General features: G+C 48.6%; 1 protein-coding gene across 2 annotated transcripts; it reads left to right on the top strand.

The window, feature by feature from the left end:
• The first annotated feature begins 2,325 nt into the window (after nt 1-2,325).
• Nucleotides 2,326-10,893, top strand: LOC109454915 (putative serpin A13). Of its 2 annotated transcripts, XM_019746116.2 has the most exons (6): nt 2,326-2,801; nt 5,631-6,230; nt 7,853-8,123; nt 8,713-8,833; nt 9,591-9,624; nt 10,412-10,550. In XM_019746116.2, exons 2-5 carry the CDS (start codon nt 5,648-5,650, stop codon nt 9,618-9,620), a joined length of 1,005 nt encoding a protein of 334 aa, XP_019601675.2. In that variant the 5' UTR covers nt 2,326-2,801; nt 5,631-5,647; the 3' UTR covers nt 9,621-9,624; nt 10,412-10,550. The 2 variants fall into 2 exon arrangements, with proteins under 2 accessions (XP_019601675.2, XP_019601656.2); XM_019746097.2 differs by lacking the exon at nt 9,591-9,624 and having other exon boundaries at nt 2,583-2,801; nt 10,412-10,893.
• Nucleotides 10,894-18,633: the final 7,740 nt, after the last annotated feature.

Below are 18,633 nucleotides of genomic sequence, written 5' to 3'. Positions count from 1 at the left end.
TTAGAGCCATCAGCAGCTTTAAAGGAGTTTAAACAGAGAGTTGATAGAAGCAGATTTACATACTAGAAAAATGACTCTGGCTTCTGAGTAGAAGTGATTCAGGGTTCAGGACAAAGATGGGGGCTGGGCATTGAGGGGGCTGTTGCAGAAACTAGGGCAAAAATGGATCCCAGCTGGAGGTGGAGAATGGGGATGAATCGAAGGCTATGAGAACTGATGCGACTTTGTGAGCAGGTGTAGGGAAAAGAGAGAAGAACCCACATTTGGGTTAAGCTCCTGGTGGTAACGAAGAAAGAATTCCCTGAGAGAGGACACCGCGTGCTGGGAGGGGTAGGGTGATTCATTCAGACTTGGACACACCCAAAACCCTGCTGTTCCTGGGAGACTGCCAAGGGATTTGTTCAGGAGTGAAATCTGGGCTGGAGGGGAGCAGTCAGGATTTGTCCCCTTGAGATGGGTGAGTGAGGGGGAGGACTTCCCCCAAAATGAGTGCCATGGAGTCTGAGGAGAAGTCGCATCCTCCATTGAAGGGGTTGGCTAAGAAAGGGCAGCTGAGCAAGGAGCGTGACCAGAGAGAGAGGAGGGAAGAGAACCGAAGGAGAGTTGTCACCCCAGGGCCAAGAGGAGAGTCACCAAGGGGACAGGGAGAGGACTTAGGGGAAACGGAGTGGATGAGTGGGAATGAGTGGGTCCGTGGGATGTAGCAGTGTCTCACAATAGCGCAGCGGCTGCGTTCACCCTTATTTCACTTAATTATGGCGCTCAAGCGGAAACGGGGATGCTGGCAATTCGGATATATTACAGAGAAGCCGTGAAGTCCTTCCTTTAAGTGAAAAGGTGAAAGTTCTCAACTTTAATAGGGAAAAAAATCATGTGCTGAGGTTACTAAGATCTACGGTAAGAATGAATCTTCTATCCGTGAAGTTGTGCCGAAGAAAGAAGAAATGTGTGCTAGTTCTGCGGTCACACCTCAAAACGCCAACGCCTCATCACAGAAGCACTGTATCATCTCACATCACACAGAAAGGGGAAGGGTGAGTACAGGACAATGAGAGAGAAAGAGCAAGAGAGAGAGAGAGACCACATTCACGTAACTTTTATAATAGTATATTATCACAATTGTTCTATTTTATTATTAGTTATTGCTGTTAATCTCTTACTGTGCTTACTTTATCAATCAAGCTTTATCATAGGTGTGGATGTGGAGAAGAAAGCATAATATATGTAGGGTTCAGTGCCACCTGCAGTTTCAGGCATCCACTGTGGGTCTCGGAACATATCGCCTGTGGATAAGAGAGGACGGCTGTTTTAAAAATGCCACGTGGAGACCTTGCTTGAATCCTAACTCAGACAAATCAACTGTAAACAAACATTTGGGAACCCATTAAGGAAACAGTGACTTGAAATGTGCTGATACGAAGGAATTACGGGTTTTTTTAAAGGCGTGATACATCCTTTTGTGGCTAGGATTTTTTAAAAATTTCTTATAGATTAAATGATGTGTAGAATTTGTTTCAAAGCAATCCAAAGGGGAAAGGGATGGGGTGGAAAAAATGAAATCGTTGATAATAACTGAAGCTGCTGATGGGTGTGTGGGGGTTCATTATGTCATTCTCTCTATTTTTGTGTATGTTTGAATTCTTCCATAATCCAAATCTGAAACAACAAAAATCACCAAGGGCAGGATTGTGCTTAATTCCCCAGTAGTTAATGCATCTTAATCAATTCGGATATGCCAAAAAGAAAGAATGAATGAATGAATTTCATTATAGTGAATGAATGAATGACTCTCATGCTAGACCCCTGCTGAATTCTCCCTTGAATGAACATCAAGAGAAGAATTGAAGATTCTGAGACGTAAGCAAGAAGGACTGTATGGGTGTTTATGTCCAGACAGTGGATGAGAAGAGTAAAAATAAAGTAATAATAAACAAATCTGGGAGAAAATTAAGTCTGGGTCACATCGATTAACCCATGTAAACTCTGTCTCTGCATTCGATCGGTAGGCCACATTTGTGCCTTCCCTGCTGGCACTCAGGAAAGAGAAGGTATCTGAGTTGCAAAAGTTTTGCAAATACGCTCTCTGTTGAGTACATATTAACTTTTCTGTTTATGCTGCTTCAAAGTGGAGAGTTCTATTGATTTTCCTGAAGACCTAGTAATTACAATCGAAAAACACTACATGCAGAATGAATAAGCAATCGTGACATTTTAAAATCATAACCCAAGCTCCTTGGGGACAAGACACTATGACTTGGGCTGCGTTCCTGCGACGAGCAGTGTCTGGCAGGCAGTAGTGCCCACAGATGCGTGTTGGATGAAGGAACGAAACCAGGAGAGTGCGGAGCATTGCTGCAATTAGCTCAGCCTTTTACCAGCACTAGTTTTAAAGAATGTCCATATGCGTCACTAGCTTTACTCTACATGGCCACATTGAGCAGTAATGGGGGCAAAGGAGGAAACTGAGACCCAGGAGAGTGTCAGTCTGCAAAAGTGGTGGAATTGAGACACCCCCGGACACCAGCCCCAGCGGCAGAGTCCCGGCATGCTCTAGCTCTCTTGCTTTTCCGTGCATGGATTTCACACAACCCGACTTGAGGGGGAGGGTTGTTTTCCTTGCTGTTGGTTGTGCTGAAGGTGGACATTGGGCCAAGGGCAGCCTCAGGACAGTCTGTGTTAATCCCAGAAGTCCAGCCTGTCACAATCCTCCCTGCAGGGACAAACTTCTGTGCCAAGGGCCATGAAGACCGGCTGAATCTCCCCAACTCCTTTGAAGGCTCATGGGAAGCATTTGATTTCAGGTGAGTGTGGGGCTGGGGCTAGGGCTAGAGTCAAGGACCCCTAGCCAGCTTGGTAAACCTGCCACTAGTTATTTCATCGTGAGACATACATGTGTACGCACATACACACACAGGGGCATGCATACACACATATATACACACATGCACCCCTCCTGCTCTAAGAGCTGCACATACGGACAACTGTCTGGAGTGATACTGGCTCACTCTGCTTCCATGACCTTGAGCATGGTCTTCCCTCTGCTGAAACCCCTTTCCTGGCTCTTCCTGATCCATTTTCCAGTCTCAGCTCAGGGGCCACCTCCTCCAAGAAGCCTCCCAGGAACTCTGCCTCCTGCAGGCCCCCCGTCCAGGCTGTGTAAGCAATTACCTCTGACTGCCATTGCTCGGGGCGCTATACTTAGCTCTCTGTATTTCCATTTCCCACAATGGTTGGGGAGCTCCTTCCAGACAGGGCCCAGGCTGTCAGTTTCTCATGCTCTGACTACGGAATGTTTGTTGAATGAGTCAGCAAGTGAATGAACAAGGTTCTCTTTGGGCCTCAGTTTCCCCCCCTGTACAATGCTCGAATTGGTTCCCAGCCTCCTGTCGGCTCAAAAGCTATGGTACTGGGGACTTGGCCCTGCAGCTTGTACTGCCCTGCATGAATCCTGTATGTCTGTCCCCAGTAAACCCCAAACTCCTAAGGGAGCAATGATCTCATCCATCTTGCATCCCCAGCATGAAGCTCAAACCCTGACACAGACTTTTTGTCAATACTTGTCCAGTGAATGAATGAATGTTAAATGTTATAAGGAAATGAACTTTCATAAACTTTTCATCGAAGCCAAGATAGTCACTAAAGCAAATTCCCAGGCAAATAGACAAATGAAGATGTGTCCACTCTCTGCTGATAAATAAACAATATGGAACAAACCTTTACTGATGAGCCTTTCATTAAGGCTGAGTTTCCGTTGCTTCTTCCCTTTAAGGACAAGAGAACTGAAGTTTAGAAAAGTCTAGGGCTGCCCAAGATCACATGGAAAATCAGAAGCAGGGTGGGGTGGTGATCCATTCTGTCAATAATTACCCAAACCCAGAGAAGACAAATGGGGTCAAGAGGATTGTGGCAGGGGGAGCTAGGAATGGTCCTGTGTTAGGGGTGGAGTTCCAGAGGACAAGGGACGCGCTTGTGTTCCAGGGGGTAGGCTGAGGCCCTGGGAGCCCCTGGAGATTTGTCCTTTCAACAAACACGGACTGAGGGTCCATTCTGTGCTGAGCACTAGGAATCGAGCAGGGAATGACACAGACATAATATCTGCCTTCATGAGCTTACCTTCTAGTGGGGAAGCCAGACAAATATGTGCTATCATTCCAGACGAACATAAGAAAAATGAAGCAGGGGGTGGAGTAGCAAACACAGAGGGTTGGCCTCTCTGAGGAGGTGACCTTTGAGTAGAGAACTGAGTGAAGTGAGGGAGGGAGCCATGGAAAGGACTAGAGAAAGGCTGTTTGGGGCAGCCAACAGCAAGTGCAAAGGTCCTGGCAGGAATGAGCTTACTAAATTCTAGAATAGCAAGAAGGCCGGGGTGGTTAGAGCAGAGGGAGGGAGGGGAAGGAATGTCAGAGGTGAGGTCAGAAGGTTGGCAAGGGCCAGATCATGTGGGGCCTCTAAGGGGTGATGAGGAGTACGGGGTTTCTCCTAGGTGTGAAGGGAGCCACTGCAGGTCTTGAGCAGAAAGTGAACAAACCTTTAAATCTTAACCTTGTAAAAGGGTCAGCTTAGGCCCTTACTAAATACATTCTAGGGTTCCACTGAGATCTGCTGAGTCGGAATCACTGGAGGGAAGGTGTCAAGTGTGCCCGGGTAATAATATCTGCTGTTCCTGGAGGCCTGTCCTATGCCAGGCCCTGGGCAGGGTCAGCTTGGTGCATTATCACTTTGACTTTCTACAACCCTGTGACATGGGGGTTCATAGCACCAAGCCACAGAAAGGAAGCGGAGTCCCCAAGAGGTAAAGTGACTTGACAGGATTGCTAGGCTCCTACGTAGTGGCAGAGGCTGAGCTGAGCCCAGGTTGCCAGGACTCCTCCTAGCACCGGGACGTGCCTCCTGCACCGGGACGTGCCTCCTGCACCTTTCCTCCTCAGGAGCCATCTGCAAGTCCAAGTGCAGGGACGAGAAACAGGCTCAGAGGGGCTAAGCGAACGCTCAAGGTCATGGCCTGGGATACGGTGGAGGCAGGATGTGAAGAAAGGGCAGCTGGAGGGGAGGCTCTGAGTTTGTCAGATGAGACCCATTCTGTGTGTGTGAGCAGGAAGTAGCAGGGATGGAAAGGAGGGGACACAATGGAGCTTCCCACCCCCCACCCCAGAGGGCGGAGGGGCCCCTCCCAAGCCACGGAAGCAGGTGGAAAAGACTCAGCTGACTGGAGAGCTATGCCACCTCCAGAACCCAGGATCACTGTCCCTGGGGGAAAGCAGAGCCCCCACATACCCTGTGGGACCAGGGCCCTCCCAGCAGGGGCACAGTGTATATGTCTGCTTGGGTGTTCCTCTCATCTCACCATGAAGCCACCTCCTGCCCAGGATCTGGGTTCAAGTCATGACTCCACCACCTGCCAGCTGCTTGACCTTGGGCAAGTTACTTAACCTTTCCAAGCCTCTCTTCTCTTATCTGTCAAATGGGAATGTAAAAACAGTGCCTCCCCACACTGGGCTGTGGTGAGGGTGGAAAGGGGACATGCCTGGGAAGCATTTGCACAGTGCCTGGCACACAGCAGATGCTCCATGAATATCATCGATTACTATCGGTCACTATTACTGTTGTTTCTGCCATGCCCTTGTTTCCAGACCCAGAACACCAGGGGATGGAGGCCTCACGGTGGTGGCTGCTGGTCCCTGCACTCACGGCTGTGGTTCATTGTCTGGCCCTGGTTAACCAAGAAGATTCTGACCCCATCGACCCCAACCCCCTGGACAGCCCTGCCAGGCCTGCCCTGCCCTGCCACAAACTTTCCGTGAGCAACATTGACTTTGCCTTCAACCTCTACAGACAGTTGGCTTTGGAGGCCCCCGGAGAGAACATTCTGTTCTCCCCAGCGAGTGTCTCCTTGGCCTTGGCTGTGCTCCTCTTTGAAGCCCCAGCAGCCAGCAGAGCCCAACTCCTCGAGGGCCTGGGGTTCAACCTCACCACGGTGTCCGAGGCTGAGATCCAGGAGGGTTTCCAAGATCTGCTGCTCAGGCTCCCTGTGCAGGACCCCTGGCTCCTCCTGACTGTGGGCCAGCGCTGGTTCAACAGCCTGGGCCTGGGGGCCATCCAGGACCCAGTGGGGGCCCAGAAATGCATCCGCGAGTATGTAGAGAAGCAGACTCAGGGGAAACTTGGGGCAGGGGTGGAGGAGCTGAGGAATGAAACTGCTGCAGTCCTGGTGAATCACATGCTCCTCAGAGGTAAGAAAGACTATATCCAATGTGGAATCACCTTCTGGGAACTGGGGTTCCAATCATACTGCAGCCCTGCTCCCTACAGCATCTGGGAAGCCTCCTCTGCTAACTTAGGTATAAGAGGTACTCTTACATCTAGGGGTCAGCCCACTGATGTGTCTGCTTGAATACCTCAAGTGATGGGGAACTCATCACCTGTTCCATTTTAATGCTCCCTGTTGAATTTTTTCAAAGAAAGATTTTTCCAACTTCAGTGTGCATATGTACTCCCTGGGAAGCTTGTTTAAAATGCAACTATCCTGCACTTATCCCCAGGAGATTCTGATTTATGGGATAGGCAAGTCAGGGACCTAAGACCCTGCATTTAAGGAAGCTATCTTTCCTTCCCCCCCGCCCCCGGCAGATGATTCTGCTGCAGGACGCCTATCATCTTCACTTTGAATAACCCTGTAAGCAACACTGACTCTAGGTGCATGAGTCCCTTCTTCTCGCAGGTCCCAGAAGGCAGGGATTGGAGCAGGAAGAACCCCAAGGCAGGAGACCTTTTATTTTTCCAAAAGAGCCAATAAGGTGTTTGCCACTCTTTAAACACTGTCACCTCCATGGCATTGTCACTCCCAGGTCATTGTCATCCTTGGTTACTGTCAATCCCCCAGGGCCACTCAGCCCCAGGGGGCACTATCATCCCCAAGGCACTGTCAACCCCAGGGCACTGTCACTGCAGGGAACTGCCACCCCTAGGACATTGTCACCTGTAGGGACCTCTAATCTCCCAGGGCACTGTTACCCCCAAGGTGTCTCAACAGGTGAATCCAGTCCTCACATTTGTATAGTGCTTTATGGGTCTCGAGGGGTGTTCTCACTCATGCCTTCCTTTGACCTTCTCACCTATATAAAACAAATAAAGCCAAGAGTAATGTTCCCATTTTACAAATGAGAAGACAGATCTTTTAAAAAAGAAGAAAAGCTGTTTTCTTGAGCCAGTAAGGCATAATTCAAATATATGTCTGTGAAGATTTATCATATGTTTTATGTAAGCGTGTTTGCGCGCTCTCTCTCTCTCTCTCTCTGTCTGTCTCTCTCTCTCTCTCTCCCTCTCTCTCTCTCTCCCTCTGAATACAAAGTCCCTATTATTATGCCAGTCACTGTGCATATTTAATTTTTTGACTTCTCTTCACAACTCAATAAGGTGGACATTATTATGTCCACTTGAGAGATGGGAAAACTGAGGCACAGTGTTAGGTAACTCGCCCTAGACGTCAAAGCCAGTCACAGCCTCGCCCTCAGATCCACCCCAGCATTCAGAGCGGTTTGTACCATAGTCATACATTTTGTCTTTAAAATTAATCACCCCTGAGAGAGGTTGAGACCAGTGAGTGAGATGGTATTGATACTATCATAACACTGTCATGCTGTTGTGATACAATTCAACCCGACTTTACAAAGGAGGAGACAAAAGCTCAGGGCAGCCAGAGGCTCAGCCCCCAGGGTCGCACAGGTAATAAAGGAAGGAGAGAGTTATGGAGCTGGGCTTGGCATCCAGAGTGCGGACTCCCCATGCCCACAGGCCGCCTGAGCCCATTCTCCATTCTTTCCAAGGGTGATAGTGGCATTTCTCTCCCCCTCAGCTGGGTGGGCGCGACCCTTTGACCCGGGCACCACCAGCCTGAAGGAGTTCTTTGTGGATGAGCACAGGGCCGTGCGGGTGCCCATGATGAAGCAGAAGGCCCGGCACCGCTTCCTGCACGACCCCGAGCTGCAGTGCACCGTGCTGCACATGGAACACGCCGGGAACGCCACCACCTTCTTCATCTTCCCCAACCGGGGCAAGCTGGCGCAGCTGGAAGACGCCCTGCTGCCCGAAACACTGATCAAGTGGGACAGCTTGCTCAGGACCAGGTAGATTGCTCACGGCAGAGTCCTGGGGAGGCGGACCCCACCTCCTCACTCCGTCACCACGCAGCCCTCTCAGAGATGGTCACCCCCAACACACTGTCACCTGCCAGGGCACTGTCACCCCCGTGGCATCGTCTCCCAGGGCATTGGCATGCTCAGGTCACCCCCAGGGTACTGTCACCCCCAGGGTACTGTCACCCCCACGGAACTGTCACCCCAGGGCGTCCCTGAAGGTATCAGGGTGGGGCCCAGGCCAGCACACTGGACCAGGAGTCTGGAGGCTGCTTCTAGTCCCAGCTTTCCTGCCCACCTGGATGGCCCCGACAGACTGGAGCGCCAGCCCTTAAACAGTGAGGGAGGCAAAGGGGCCCAGGATAGACGTTGAATGGAGGACAGCGTGAATTTTAGAAACCTGTCTCCCCCTTGGAGAGGAGGGGCTGGAAGAGCAAAGACACCAGGGGCAGGAATGAGGGTGAGAAGGCTGCAGGCCCAGGGCTGGCTAGAGGGTGGAGGCGGGAGCCTGCAGAGGCACATGTGGAATGCACGGGCCCTTTCGGGGTCTCAACAGCAAACCAATTCTGTCTCTCCACAGAGAACTCGATTTCTACTTCCCCAAATTTTCCATTTCCAGCACCTCCAGGCTGGAGCTGGTCCTCCCACAAGTGATTGTGTGGGGAGATCAACCTGGGCAGCTGGGACTGAACACCTCTAAGGTAAGTTGGCAATCAGGTTTCGGGGTGGTGGTGGAGTCTCAGCGTCTCTTGGCGATTAGTAGAAGGAGATGTCCAGTATCGCCTTAACGACGGGCGGTGCTGTCTTCTATAACTTTGCAAGTTACTATTTGCTTCTCTGCATTTCTTCCACATTATTACCCACCTACTAACACAAGGCACTGGAGGTCCGAGAGGAAACAAGTCCCCATTCCTGCCCTCGGGTGACAGATAAGGAAAGGGAAAGTGGTGACAGATGCTCCCCCCATCAAGGTTGGAAGAGCATAGAAAGCTCCGGGAAGGTCATTCTTGATCTCGGGCCTGAAAGACAAGCTGTGTAAAGAAGGGGCTGAGAGGGGACATGGGGACAGCCTGTGGGGGAGAGGCTGGTGCCTCAGGGAAATAAGAGACCCTCATCTGGGTGGAGCAGAGGTCCTCTAGGACCCTGGAAGCCACTCTGATGACTTGGGACTCCATCGTGAGGCGAAATGGGACGGACTCAGGGGTTTAAAGCATGATGGTATTTGTGCCCTGGTAAGATCTGTGGAGGGACACAAGTCAGACTAGGCTCTAGGTACAGAGCATGGAGGGAAATGTGCAGAGTTGTGCTCTCAGGGGGAGAATCACGGAAGGGGGAAGCAGAGGGCTGAGAGCAAATTGGGGAGCAGGGGGAGGGGGAGAGCTCGTAGCTCACAGGTACACCAGCCTTACCTCCCGTCCCACTCTCGTTGGACATTCACTGAGCACCACTGTATGCCAGGAGCCGTGCCAGCACCTCGCAATACGCTGATGAGGTAAGTGCTGTCATCCCCATTTCCTAGATGAAGAAACTAAGGTTTGGAGAGGCTAAGAAAATCACCCTAGGTGACGACTGTTAGTATCGTGCCAGCCCTGAAGCCAAGTGAGATCATTTGACACCAAAGGCCTGCATTCTTTTCCTCCAAAAGCACTGGGTCCCTGTGGCCTCCAGTTTCACAGACATTCCAGAAGGGACAGTGGAGGGCGGGTGAGGGAGTGTGGGCTTTGAGGTCAAACAGATAGGAGTCTGAACCCTCGCTTTGTCCCGTCCTAGCTGTGTGACCTAGGCAGGCCACACCACATTGCTGAGCCTCGCTTGCTTCATCGGGTAATTGGGGGCCCCGGGCCCCACCTGAGAGGGGAAACCACCTGTCCAAGATCACATCACCCAGGAACGTGTAGAACCAGATCCTCTGACCTCAGGTTAAATGATTTTCCACAGACAGCAGTGGTAATAAAAGCGATGTGATGGTAGAGTGAGGGCTTGCTAGGTCCCAGGCATAGCTTAAGTTCAAGGACAGAAGTGAATAGAACGAGTTGTAATCTAGAGCATTGGATGGGAAAGCACAGCAATAAAGAAACAAATAGATGTGTGACATACCGGGTGGTGGTTAAGTCCCACAATCCAAAGGATAAATAGAAGGATGGGTGACTGGGTAAGTGAACAGATGGTTAAGTATTAGGGGGTTAGGTAAAGGAACAGAAAAAAAAAATGGTACAAAATTAAGACCTAGTTGGTCCCTTCTATGCAGTCAGTTAATGATTCTAGAATTTTCCTGGCAGATCACTCACATGGCTGCGATGACTCTGGATGAGGAGGGCTCAGAGGCTGCTGCTGCCACCAGCATCCAGCTCACTCCCAGGCCTCACCCCGAGCTTAAGCCCACACCCGCTCCTGGCACTGAGTTCAATCGGCCCTTCCTGGTGATGACTTTCCACACCGAAACAGGAAGCATGCTTTTCCTGGGGAAGATTGTAAACCCACTGGGGTAACGCTCCCTCCGACATGCTGGGCAACCCCAAGAGAACAAAGTAGGGGGCCACTCTGGGTCCCCTACTCTGGGGACTGAGTCAGCCTTGTGTGGCCCTGGAGACATCCCCGGGCTACCCAGGGTTACGTTTCTTCATCTAGAAATGAAATGGAAAATATTTTGAAGCGGTGATGATGGCAGCTCCTCTTGTACAAGCATTATGCAGCCATGAAATAACCACTGACCCACGTGCCAGGAGCTTCTGTGGCAGAATCAGGTTTCAGATATCACATATACCCTGTTTTTTGTGTGTGATTTTCATGGGGGGCTTTGGGGTGAGGGTAGTAAGGGGGGAACCAAGGTTGTGCTGTGGAGTGAATATCTAGGTGCTTTATATATTTTATCTCATTTTAAAATTAATTCCCACAACAACCCAACATGGTAAGTATTACATTGAACCATATGAAATTGATTATGTTTGGCCTTCTTTTTTTTACCCACAAAAAAGGGCAACTTCATATGGTTCCACCTAACATTATTTCTCCCTTGTCACGGCTGAGGCTCAGAGCTTACGACACATGTGAAAGGTCACTCAGTAAGTAACATAGCTGGGATTCAGGTGTGTTTTATTTCAAAGCCTAGACTCTTTTCCTCCTCGTCCATTTTGCTAAATCGGTGATTCTCAGACTTGTTTGTGTGTACAAATCCCCTGGCATCTGGTGAAAAGGCAGATTGCGATTTAGTAGTGCTGGGCCTGAGGTCCCGCTGAGGCTGCTGGTTGGGTCTCCACAGTCGGAGCGGCTGGTACAAAATGCTCCCGTCTCCAGGACCCAAGGAGGGTTTGAGTTGGTGTGCTCAGCCGTCAGAGGAGCAGTGCTGGCCCCTCAGTGCATTTGTGGGGTGGAACGCAATTTGGGCAATATCTTTTTGAAGACTGTAGACAAACCTTGCTTTAGGGTCACCTATTAATGAGCATCCTGAGAAAATAGAAGTGTCCTCAGTGAAGGCTTTTTGCCCATTCTAGGCATCTCACGGGGGTTGTAACTGTCTGTGGCCTGTGGTCCCTGTCACGCTGTCCACTGGCTCCTGTCCCTGTGTCTTCACCAGCACAGAAGGGAGTCACGCAGGCTTTGGATCCAGACACTCCCGAGACCAAATCCTGCCCTCAACTCTATCTAAATGCCCACCTGAAACAGTCACGCAGATGGCAGGCAGACACAAAGACCATGCTGAATGCTAGACAAGGGGCATGTATCGGGTGATCCCATCTAAATTCATTTTACATTTACTGCCAGAGATAAAACTTCCTGGTTTATTTTTCTCTTCTTAAGAGAGAAGATACCCACAAGCACCAATGCGTCAGGAAAGTTAGCTTCCGAAGAGGGGGATTCTTGGAGTCAGAGTATCCCCTGAAAGAGGGGTGAGCAGCCCCAAAGTACTGGAACATGATGTGTTTTAACTTTTGTTTTTGAGAGTTGACCATGGGGAACCCCAACTCAAATGCCTACGGGGCCAGGTGGGCAGTAAGCCAGGATTAGGGGGAAAACAACAGCACAAGTCCAGTAGCAGAAGTCGGCGGACTTTGGTATTGGGGAAACATAAGGAATGGTGGGGACTGCGGTAAACTGGAGAGTGGGGCCTCATCTAAAGGAACCATCCAGTGGTGAACTGCCTGCAACAGTGGCTTCGACAAGACAGAAATTTAAATTTTGACCTCACATAAAAATGTGAGTGGGCATGGTGGTTCTACCTCACCCCGTTGAGGAACCAGGCTTCTTCTAAACTGTGGGCCTGCCCTCTCTAGGGTGTTGTCTTCTGGAAGCCTGGAGGCCACCTACCAGCATCTTCAGCTTCCAGCCAACAGGACAGGGGCAAGGGAAAAGAAAGGGCAAACCGACTCCTTTTAAAGGTACCACACTTGAATTGTACATGTCTTTTCAGCTCATATCCTATTGGCCAGAACCTAGTCACATGGTGCACCAACCTGCAAGAGAGGAAGAGAGATGTCGTTTCTCTTGGGTGACCATGTGCCGACCCCAAAATTGGGGGTTCTCTTACTTTAGCAGAAAGGATGATTGGCTATGGGGGACCCTCTGCCAAGGCTCCTGCCAACCTCGGTTGGACATTGCCTTGCAGAAAGGTGTCCCAGGGTTGCTGGTATTTCAAGTTTTAAGAGAAACTAAAAAGCCAGGTTTTTATGTGAAAATGTTTCCATTTTTGAATGTTGACAACGAATTCAATTAAAAAAAAAGTTCCTAGCAGCCAACAGTGTGTAGAGTAAATGAAGCATGTGATGGGTCCAGAAGGCAGCTGAGAAGAGTGAAGGGAGCTGTGCTGGAGCCCTTAGCCTGGCGCTAGGAACTCAGTTAAAACCCAGCCCCGGGGTATGACTCATTCACTAGACTCTTTTTGTCAATAGAGCCAATTTATTTGAAGATCATTATTACAATGACAACATCAGTGATTTTGCTGAAATGAAAACAAAAACAAATGTTCCAGAAAATATATAGAGATTTGTGACTTATAGATGTGTGTAGTTTATTTTTCATGTAAACATTATTGGCCCATGAACCGACACCCCAACAATAATAATAATATTTAAATTCAGTCAGACATCCTTGGTATCTTGCTGATTTTCAGTCATACAAAATGTATCTGGGGCCGGCCCGGTGGCTCAGGTGGTTGGAGCTCCATGCTCCTAACTCCGAAGGCTGCTGGTTCGATTCCCACATGGGCCAGTGGGCTCTCAACCACAAAGTTGCCAGTTCAACTCCTCGAGTCCCACAAGGGATGGTGGGCAGCACCCCTGCAACTAAGATTGAACACGGCACCTTGAGCTGAGCTGCTGCTGAGCTTCCGGGTGGCTCAGTTGGTTGGAGCGCATTGTCTCAACCACAAAGTTGCTGGTTCGACAACTAAGACTGAAAGGACAACAACTTGAAGCTGAATGGCACCCTCCACAACTAAGATTGAAAGGACAGCAACTTGACTTGGAAAAAAGTCTTGGAAGTACACGCTAAAGTCCTATTCCCTTTCCCCAATAAAATCTTTTTAAAAAAAACAAAAAAACTGTATCTGTATACAGAATTTCCAGTTTTATTGTTTTGAAGGTATTGTTTTTGAAGGGAGGCATTTTACCTAGCAGTTTGTTTTAGCTTGAGTGATAGGCCATTCCCACGTATTCCCACCCCGGGCTCTCTGAGAAGGAGTGCAGTGCTGGTGTCTGGCCCAATGCACCCCACCTCCTCCCTTCTGGGTTGAAGGCACTCGGTCCTGTTTGTCCCTCCGGTTTGGCCACCCCACTGTCTCTATCCACAGCCTGAGGGATGATCTGGCCCAGCATGACCTCAGGCGTCCATAATACCAAAGCCGGGAGGGGCCCTCTGGTGGGATGGTGATGTGGGCTCTTGGTCCTGTGACCCAAAAGTCCTGCAGCAAGGAGGCTCAAAGACTTGCCGACCCTCTGGGACAAGCAAGCACACCAGCAGCGCGGGTCTTTTGGGGGTAGGTCATCCCACCCCACCCGGGAGAGCCTGACAAGTCCCTGCCTTCGAGGAGCTCACGTGGAGCTATGCACACCCAGGCAGGATGTCACACAGCCATGCTTATGATGGAGGGCGCAGCAAAGGCAGGCTCTGGAAGCCACCAGTCCTTGGTGCTAGCCATCAGCTGTGTGACTATGAGCAAATACAAGTACATCTGTAAAATGGAGGCTATATGATGCTGACCTCCTCATAGGTGCCGTTTCAGAACCTGACACCTTCATTTAGTCCTCACTACAACCCTGTGAGGGACTGGGCCGGGGTGTGGGGGGGCTCCTCGTATTTTACAATGGAGCAAACTCAGGGACACAGGCTTTAAGTTACGCCCTTTTCTGTGTCCCCCAAATGGAAGCAATGTCTGCCCTGAATCCCTCAGTGCCCCCCACACCTCTACCGAGCCTTGACCACTCCCTGGCAAGATATTGGTTTTAGTCTCCACCTCTCATGCCTACAGCTGGGCCACCTCTGGATCTCTCAGGGACCTGAGACAGTGCGTAGGCCAGGGTGGGCAATCAGGTGGTACCACCTGAACTCCTGGCAGACCTGGGCTGTCCCCACATAGGAACAGAAGACAGACAGATGGAGGTCGAGAAGAGAGTGATGGAGGTGTTAACACAGCCCTCTGCTGTCCTTACACACACACACACACACACACACACACACACACACACACACACACGGCAAGCAGGCTGGGGCAAGAGGGAAAGCAGAACCCCAGGGACAGCCACAGAGAAAGGCAGCAGGAAGACAGGAGAGAAAATTTCACAGACTCCCAAAATAGAGCAAGAAATTGTTTCCAGAGGCAGATTGGAGCTGGGCCCCTGGCCCCTATAGCCCCATCACTTAGTGGGTCTAGAGGTCTCCATGCAGCTGCCAGGACCGGGAAGAGGTGGGGGGCAGGCAGGAGTGCACGGGGCCTGCTGGAGAAAATCTCCCCAAACCAGGCTTGGCATCCGGGCCTGTGATTGCCCTGAGCCTGGGGGAGGGGTGGCAGAGAAAAGTGGTCCAATATGGTTGGTCCTCATGTACACCGTAGATGCCCATCTGTTCATTACGAGAGGCCAGCCAGGTAACCTGAGAGCCCCGAAGGTGTGGCCCTTAGAACCAGGCCGTCCCTAAGCAGGGGGATTCAGTCTGCTGGATCTGGGGTTGGCAAAGCTAAAGCACGAAAAGCTCACGTGGCGCTCGCTCTAGAGGACGGCAGTGTGAAGTGAGGGGATCCAGCTGAATTCTTCCTTTTTTTTCCTCTTTTATCACAGTGAGAACATTTATCCTTTTAGCAAAATTTTAAGTGTACAATACAGTATTGTTAACTATAGGCACAATATTGTACAGCAGAAAGCTAGAACTTTTTCATCTTGCATAACTACTTTATATCCACTGAATAACTATTCCCCATTTTTCCCCTCCCCCAGCCCCTGGCAACCACCATTCTATTCTTCGTTTCTATGAGTTCGGTTATTTTAGATACTTCACATAAATGGTATCACACAGGATTTGTCCTTCTGTGGCTGGCTTATTTCACACAGTGTAATGTCCCCCAGGTCCATCCATGTTTTTGAAATTTCCTTCTTTTTGAAGGCCAAATAATACTCCATTGTATGTATAAAGTGAAAAGAAAAACCTATGGATGGGAGAAAATATTCACAAACCATATATCTGATAAGAGATTAATATCCAAAATATCCACAACATATACAGAAGTCTTACAACTCAATAGCAAAAACCACAAATAACCCTATTAAAAAAAGGGACAAAGGACTTGAATAGACATTTCTCCAAAGAAGACACACGAATGGCCAACAGGTATATGAGAAGATACTCAATGTCACCAGTCATCAGGGAAATGCAAATAAAACCACAACAAAATATCACTCACATTTCTTAGGATGACATTATCCAAAAAAAAGATAAGTATTGGCAAGAATTTGGAGAAATGGGAACCCTCGTACACCATTGGTGGGAGTGTAAAATAGTGCAGCTGCTATGAAAAACAGTCTGGAGGTTTCTCAATAAAGTGAAAATGGAATTAGCATATGATTCAGCAATCCCACTTTTGGAGAGTATATATATATATATATATATATATATATATATATATATATATATATATATATATTCCCCAAAAGGACTGAAATTAAGATGTCAAAGAGATTTACACGCCCATGTTCAAGGGATAAACGGTTAACAAATTCTTCATTCTTTTCCTCTTTTAGTCTCCAACGTCCAATGTTAGAGCAGGAAAAGATCCCAAGAGCATTGACTCCTGTGTTTTCCAAACAATGCTTCTCCAAGGGGAGGACAACAGAGGGTGGACGGAGCAGAGGGGGCCAGAGGGTGGGGCTCGGTGCCCCCCATCCTGCTTGAAGCTGGCGGTTCTACTCCCTGTTCTTGAAGTAAGATTTCAACCGAGATAGAGATTGTGCTGCTAAAAATATTTAAAATGTAAACAATTCTAATGACATCATATCATATAACTTATTATTTCCTCAGGGAGCGGAAAGTGGCTGGTAATATCCCAAGGACTCATGGCTGGTGTGGAGCACATGGGCCTGAGTCAAGCAGCCCTGGGTTCTCTCTCTCTCTCTCTCTCTCTCTGTCTCTCTCTCTGTCTCTCTCTCTCTCTCTCTCTCTCTGTCTCTGTCTCTCTCTCTCTCTCTCTCTCTCTCTCTCTCTCTCTCTCTCTCTCTCTCTCTCTCTCTCTCTCCTGCCCCCTTTTAGCTGCATAACCTTGGCCAAGTTGCAGAACTGGCTTCACACACACCCCCCTTGTCAAAGTGGGTAATGCAGGGCCTCCTTCGTGGGGGTGGTAACAGGGTCCATGATCTGATAAACCTAAAGCACTCCGGAGCATGCCGGCACAGCAGCCTCAAGAAGCATCGCTGCTGTTACCTGGCTGGGGCCCTGGTCTCAGCTCAACCACAAACACCTCACATCCTCTCACTTTCCCGCTCTCTCCTCATCTTCTCAGCAAGATCATTGGTCCAAAGCAGTAGTTCTTCACCTTGGCTGCACAACAGAATCATCTGGGAATTTTTTAAAGAGTGTTGACCCTCAGGCCTCACTCCCATGGTTTCTGACATCACTGGTCTGGAAGAGGCCTAGACACCAGTGCTTTTTCAAAGTTCCCTTAGTGAATCTCATATGCAACCAGAGTTGGGAACCACTGTTCTACCTAATTTTCAGCCCTGTGTCTAGCTCTAAAACTCTGTGAACTGGACTCACTTTATTCCAAAAATATTTGCTAAAACACCTAATAGGTTTCAAGCACTCTTAGGTGTTAGATCTCTGGCCCAGCGATGGCTTCATTCATTTCACTGCCTGGTAAATTAAGCCCGATGTGGCTTAATCTGGGAGTTTTCAAGTAAGATACTTTTTTAACTTGACATTAACCTGTCTCCATCTTGCCAACTTTCCAAATAAACACACTTTGTAAATAACAACCATATAGCTCAAGTTTATTGCCCTGTTTGATCTATGTAAGTTAAATAAGGGAATAAAAATGTCTTTGAGCAACTCTAACGTACCCTTATGTTATGTTAACATTTTGGTCATGCCTATTCCATTCTATCTTCGCTTCCAGTTTAATGATTTTAAAAGGGTTTTGAGAAATCAATGATTTTCACACATACAAAGAAGGGGAAAGAGAGATCAGAAAAGGGAGAGGGAGAGGAAGAAAGAGAAGGAAGGAAGGAAGGAAGGAAGGAAGGAAGGAAGGAAGGAAGGAAGGAAGGAAGAGAGGAGGGAGGGAGGGAGGACTCCTTTTCATATTATAGCAATAATTATAACAAAAAGTAATCAGGAACACACTTGAGAAATGTGCAAGCTCTAGATGGAGAAAAAAACGTAAATGCTGTCCAAGAACACAAACAGAGTAAATTCTCTGTGACTCTTTGGGAACTGATAGGGAAAGATCCCCAAAATATATTGCTAAGCACATGAAAAGAGGGGGGTGCAAGACAATGTGATTATAATGCTGCCACCTGTATATGAATAAAGTAGTTCTAGAAAAAATACTCAAGTTGGTTAAAACATGTTTGCCCCTGGGAAGGGGTCGTTGGTGTCTGGGAGAGGTTTGGAAGGAGATTTTACTGTATTTCTTTAAATTCGTTTTGAATTTTGAATAATGTGAATATTACCTCTTCAAAAAAACAACTTTAAATAAGGGGAGAACAAAAACTCTGAGCATAACTGGTTCTCTAGAGTTCGCCAGCACAAGACCACAACTAACACCCATCCAACAATGAAATTAAGTGTTTATGTGTTTCCGAGTATTGGAAACAATTATGTAACCCTAGATACATCTGAAATCTCATACCAAGAAGGTTCAAAGCAATTGACCATAATTTCCTGCTGCATTGAGTTTCGTATATTTCAGAAATGGAAGACATTTCTTCAGAAAAGCTGAGACCAAAGTTTTTTTTTTAAAGGCCAACTCTAATTCCATTTCAGCTAAGAGATTTGTTTCCAACTAAAGCCATCAAATTGCTCC

The sequence above is a fragment of the Rhinolophus sinicus genome, linkage group LG03, assembly GCF_036562045.2.
Source record: "Rhinolophus sinicus isolate RSC01 linkage group LG03, ASM3656204v1, whole genome shotgun sequence".
In the NCBI taxonomy this organism is placed as follows: Eukaryota; Metazoa; Chordata; class Mammalia; order Chiroptera; family Rhinolophidae; genus Rhinolophus; species Rhinolophus sinicus.
This window is presented reverse-complemented; position numbering and strand designations above follow the sequence as displayed.

What these genes read in the sequence shown, in the direction of transcription:
- LOC109454915 (XM_019746097.2), top strand. Translation starts at nt 5,648, where the DNA reads ATGGAGGCCTCACGGTGGTGGCTGCTGGTCCCTGCACTCACGGCTGTG. An exon ending in GAATCACATGCTCCTCAGAG is followed by an intron (nt 6,231 to 7,852) that starts GTAAGAAAGACT and finishes TCTCCCCCTCAG; the next exon opens with CTGGGTGGGCGCGACCCTTT. An exon ending in GACAGCTTGCTCAGGACCAG is followed by an intron (nt 8,124 to 8,712) that starts GTAGATTGCTCA and finishes GTCTCTCCACAG; the next exon opens with AGAACTCGATTTCTACTTCC.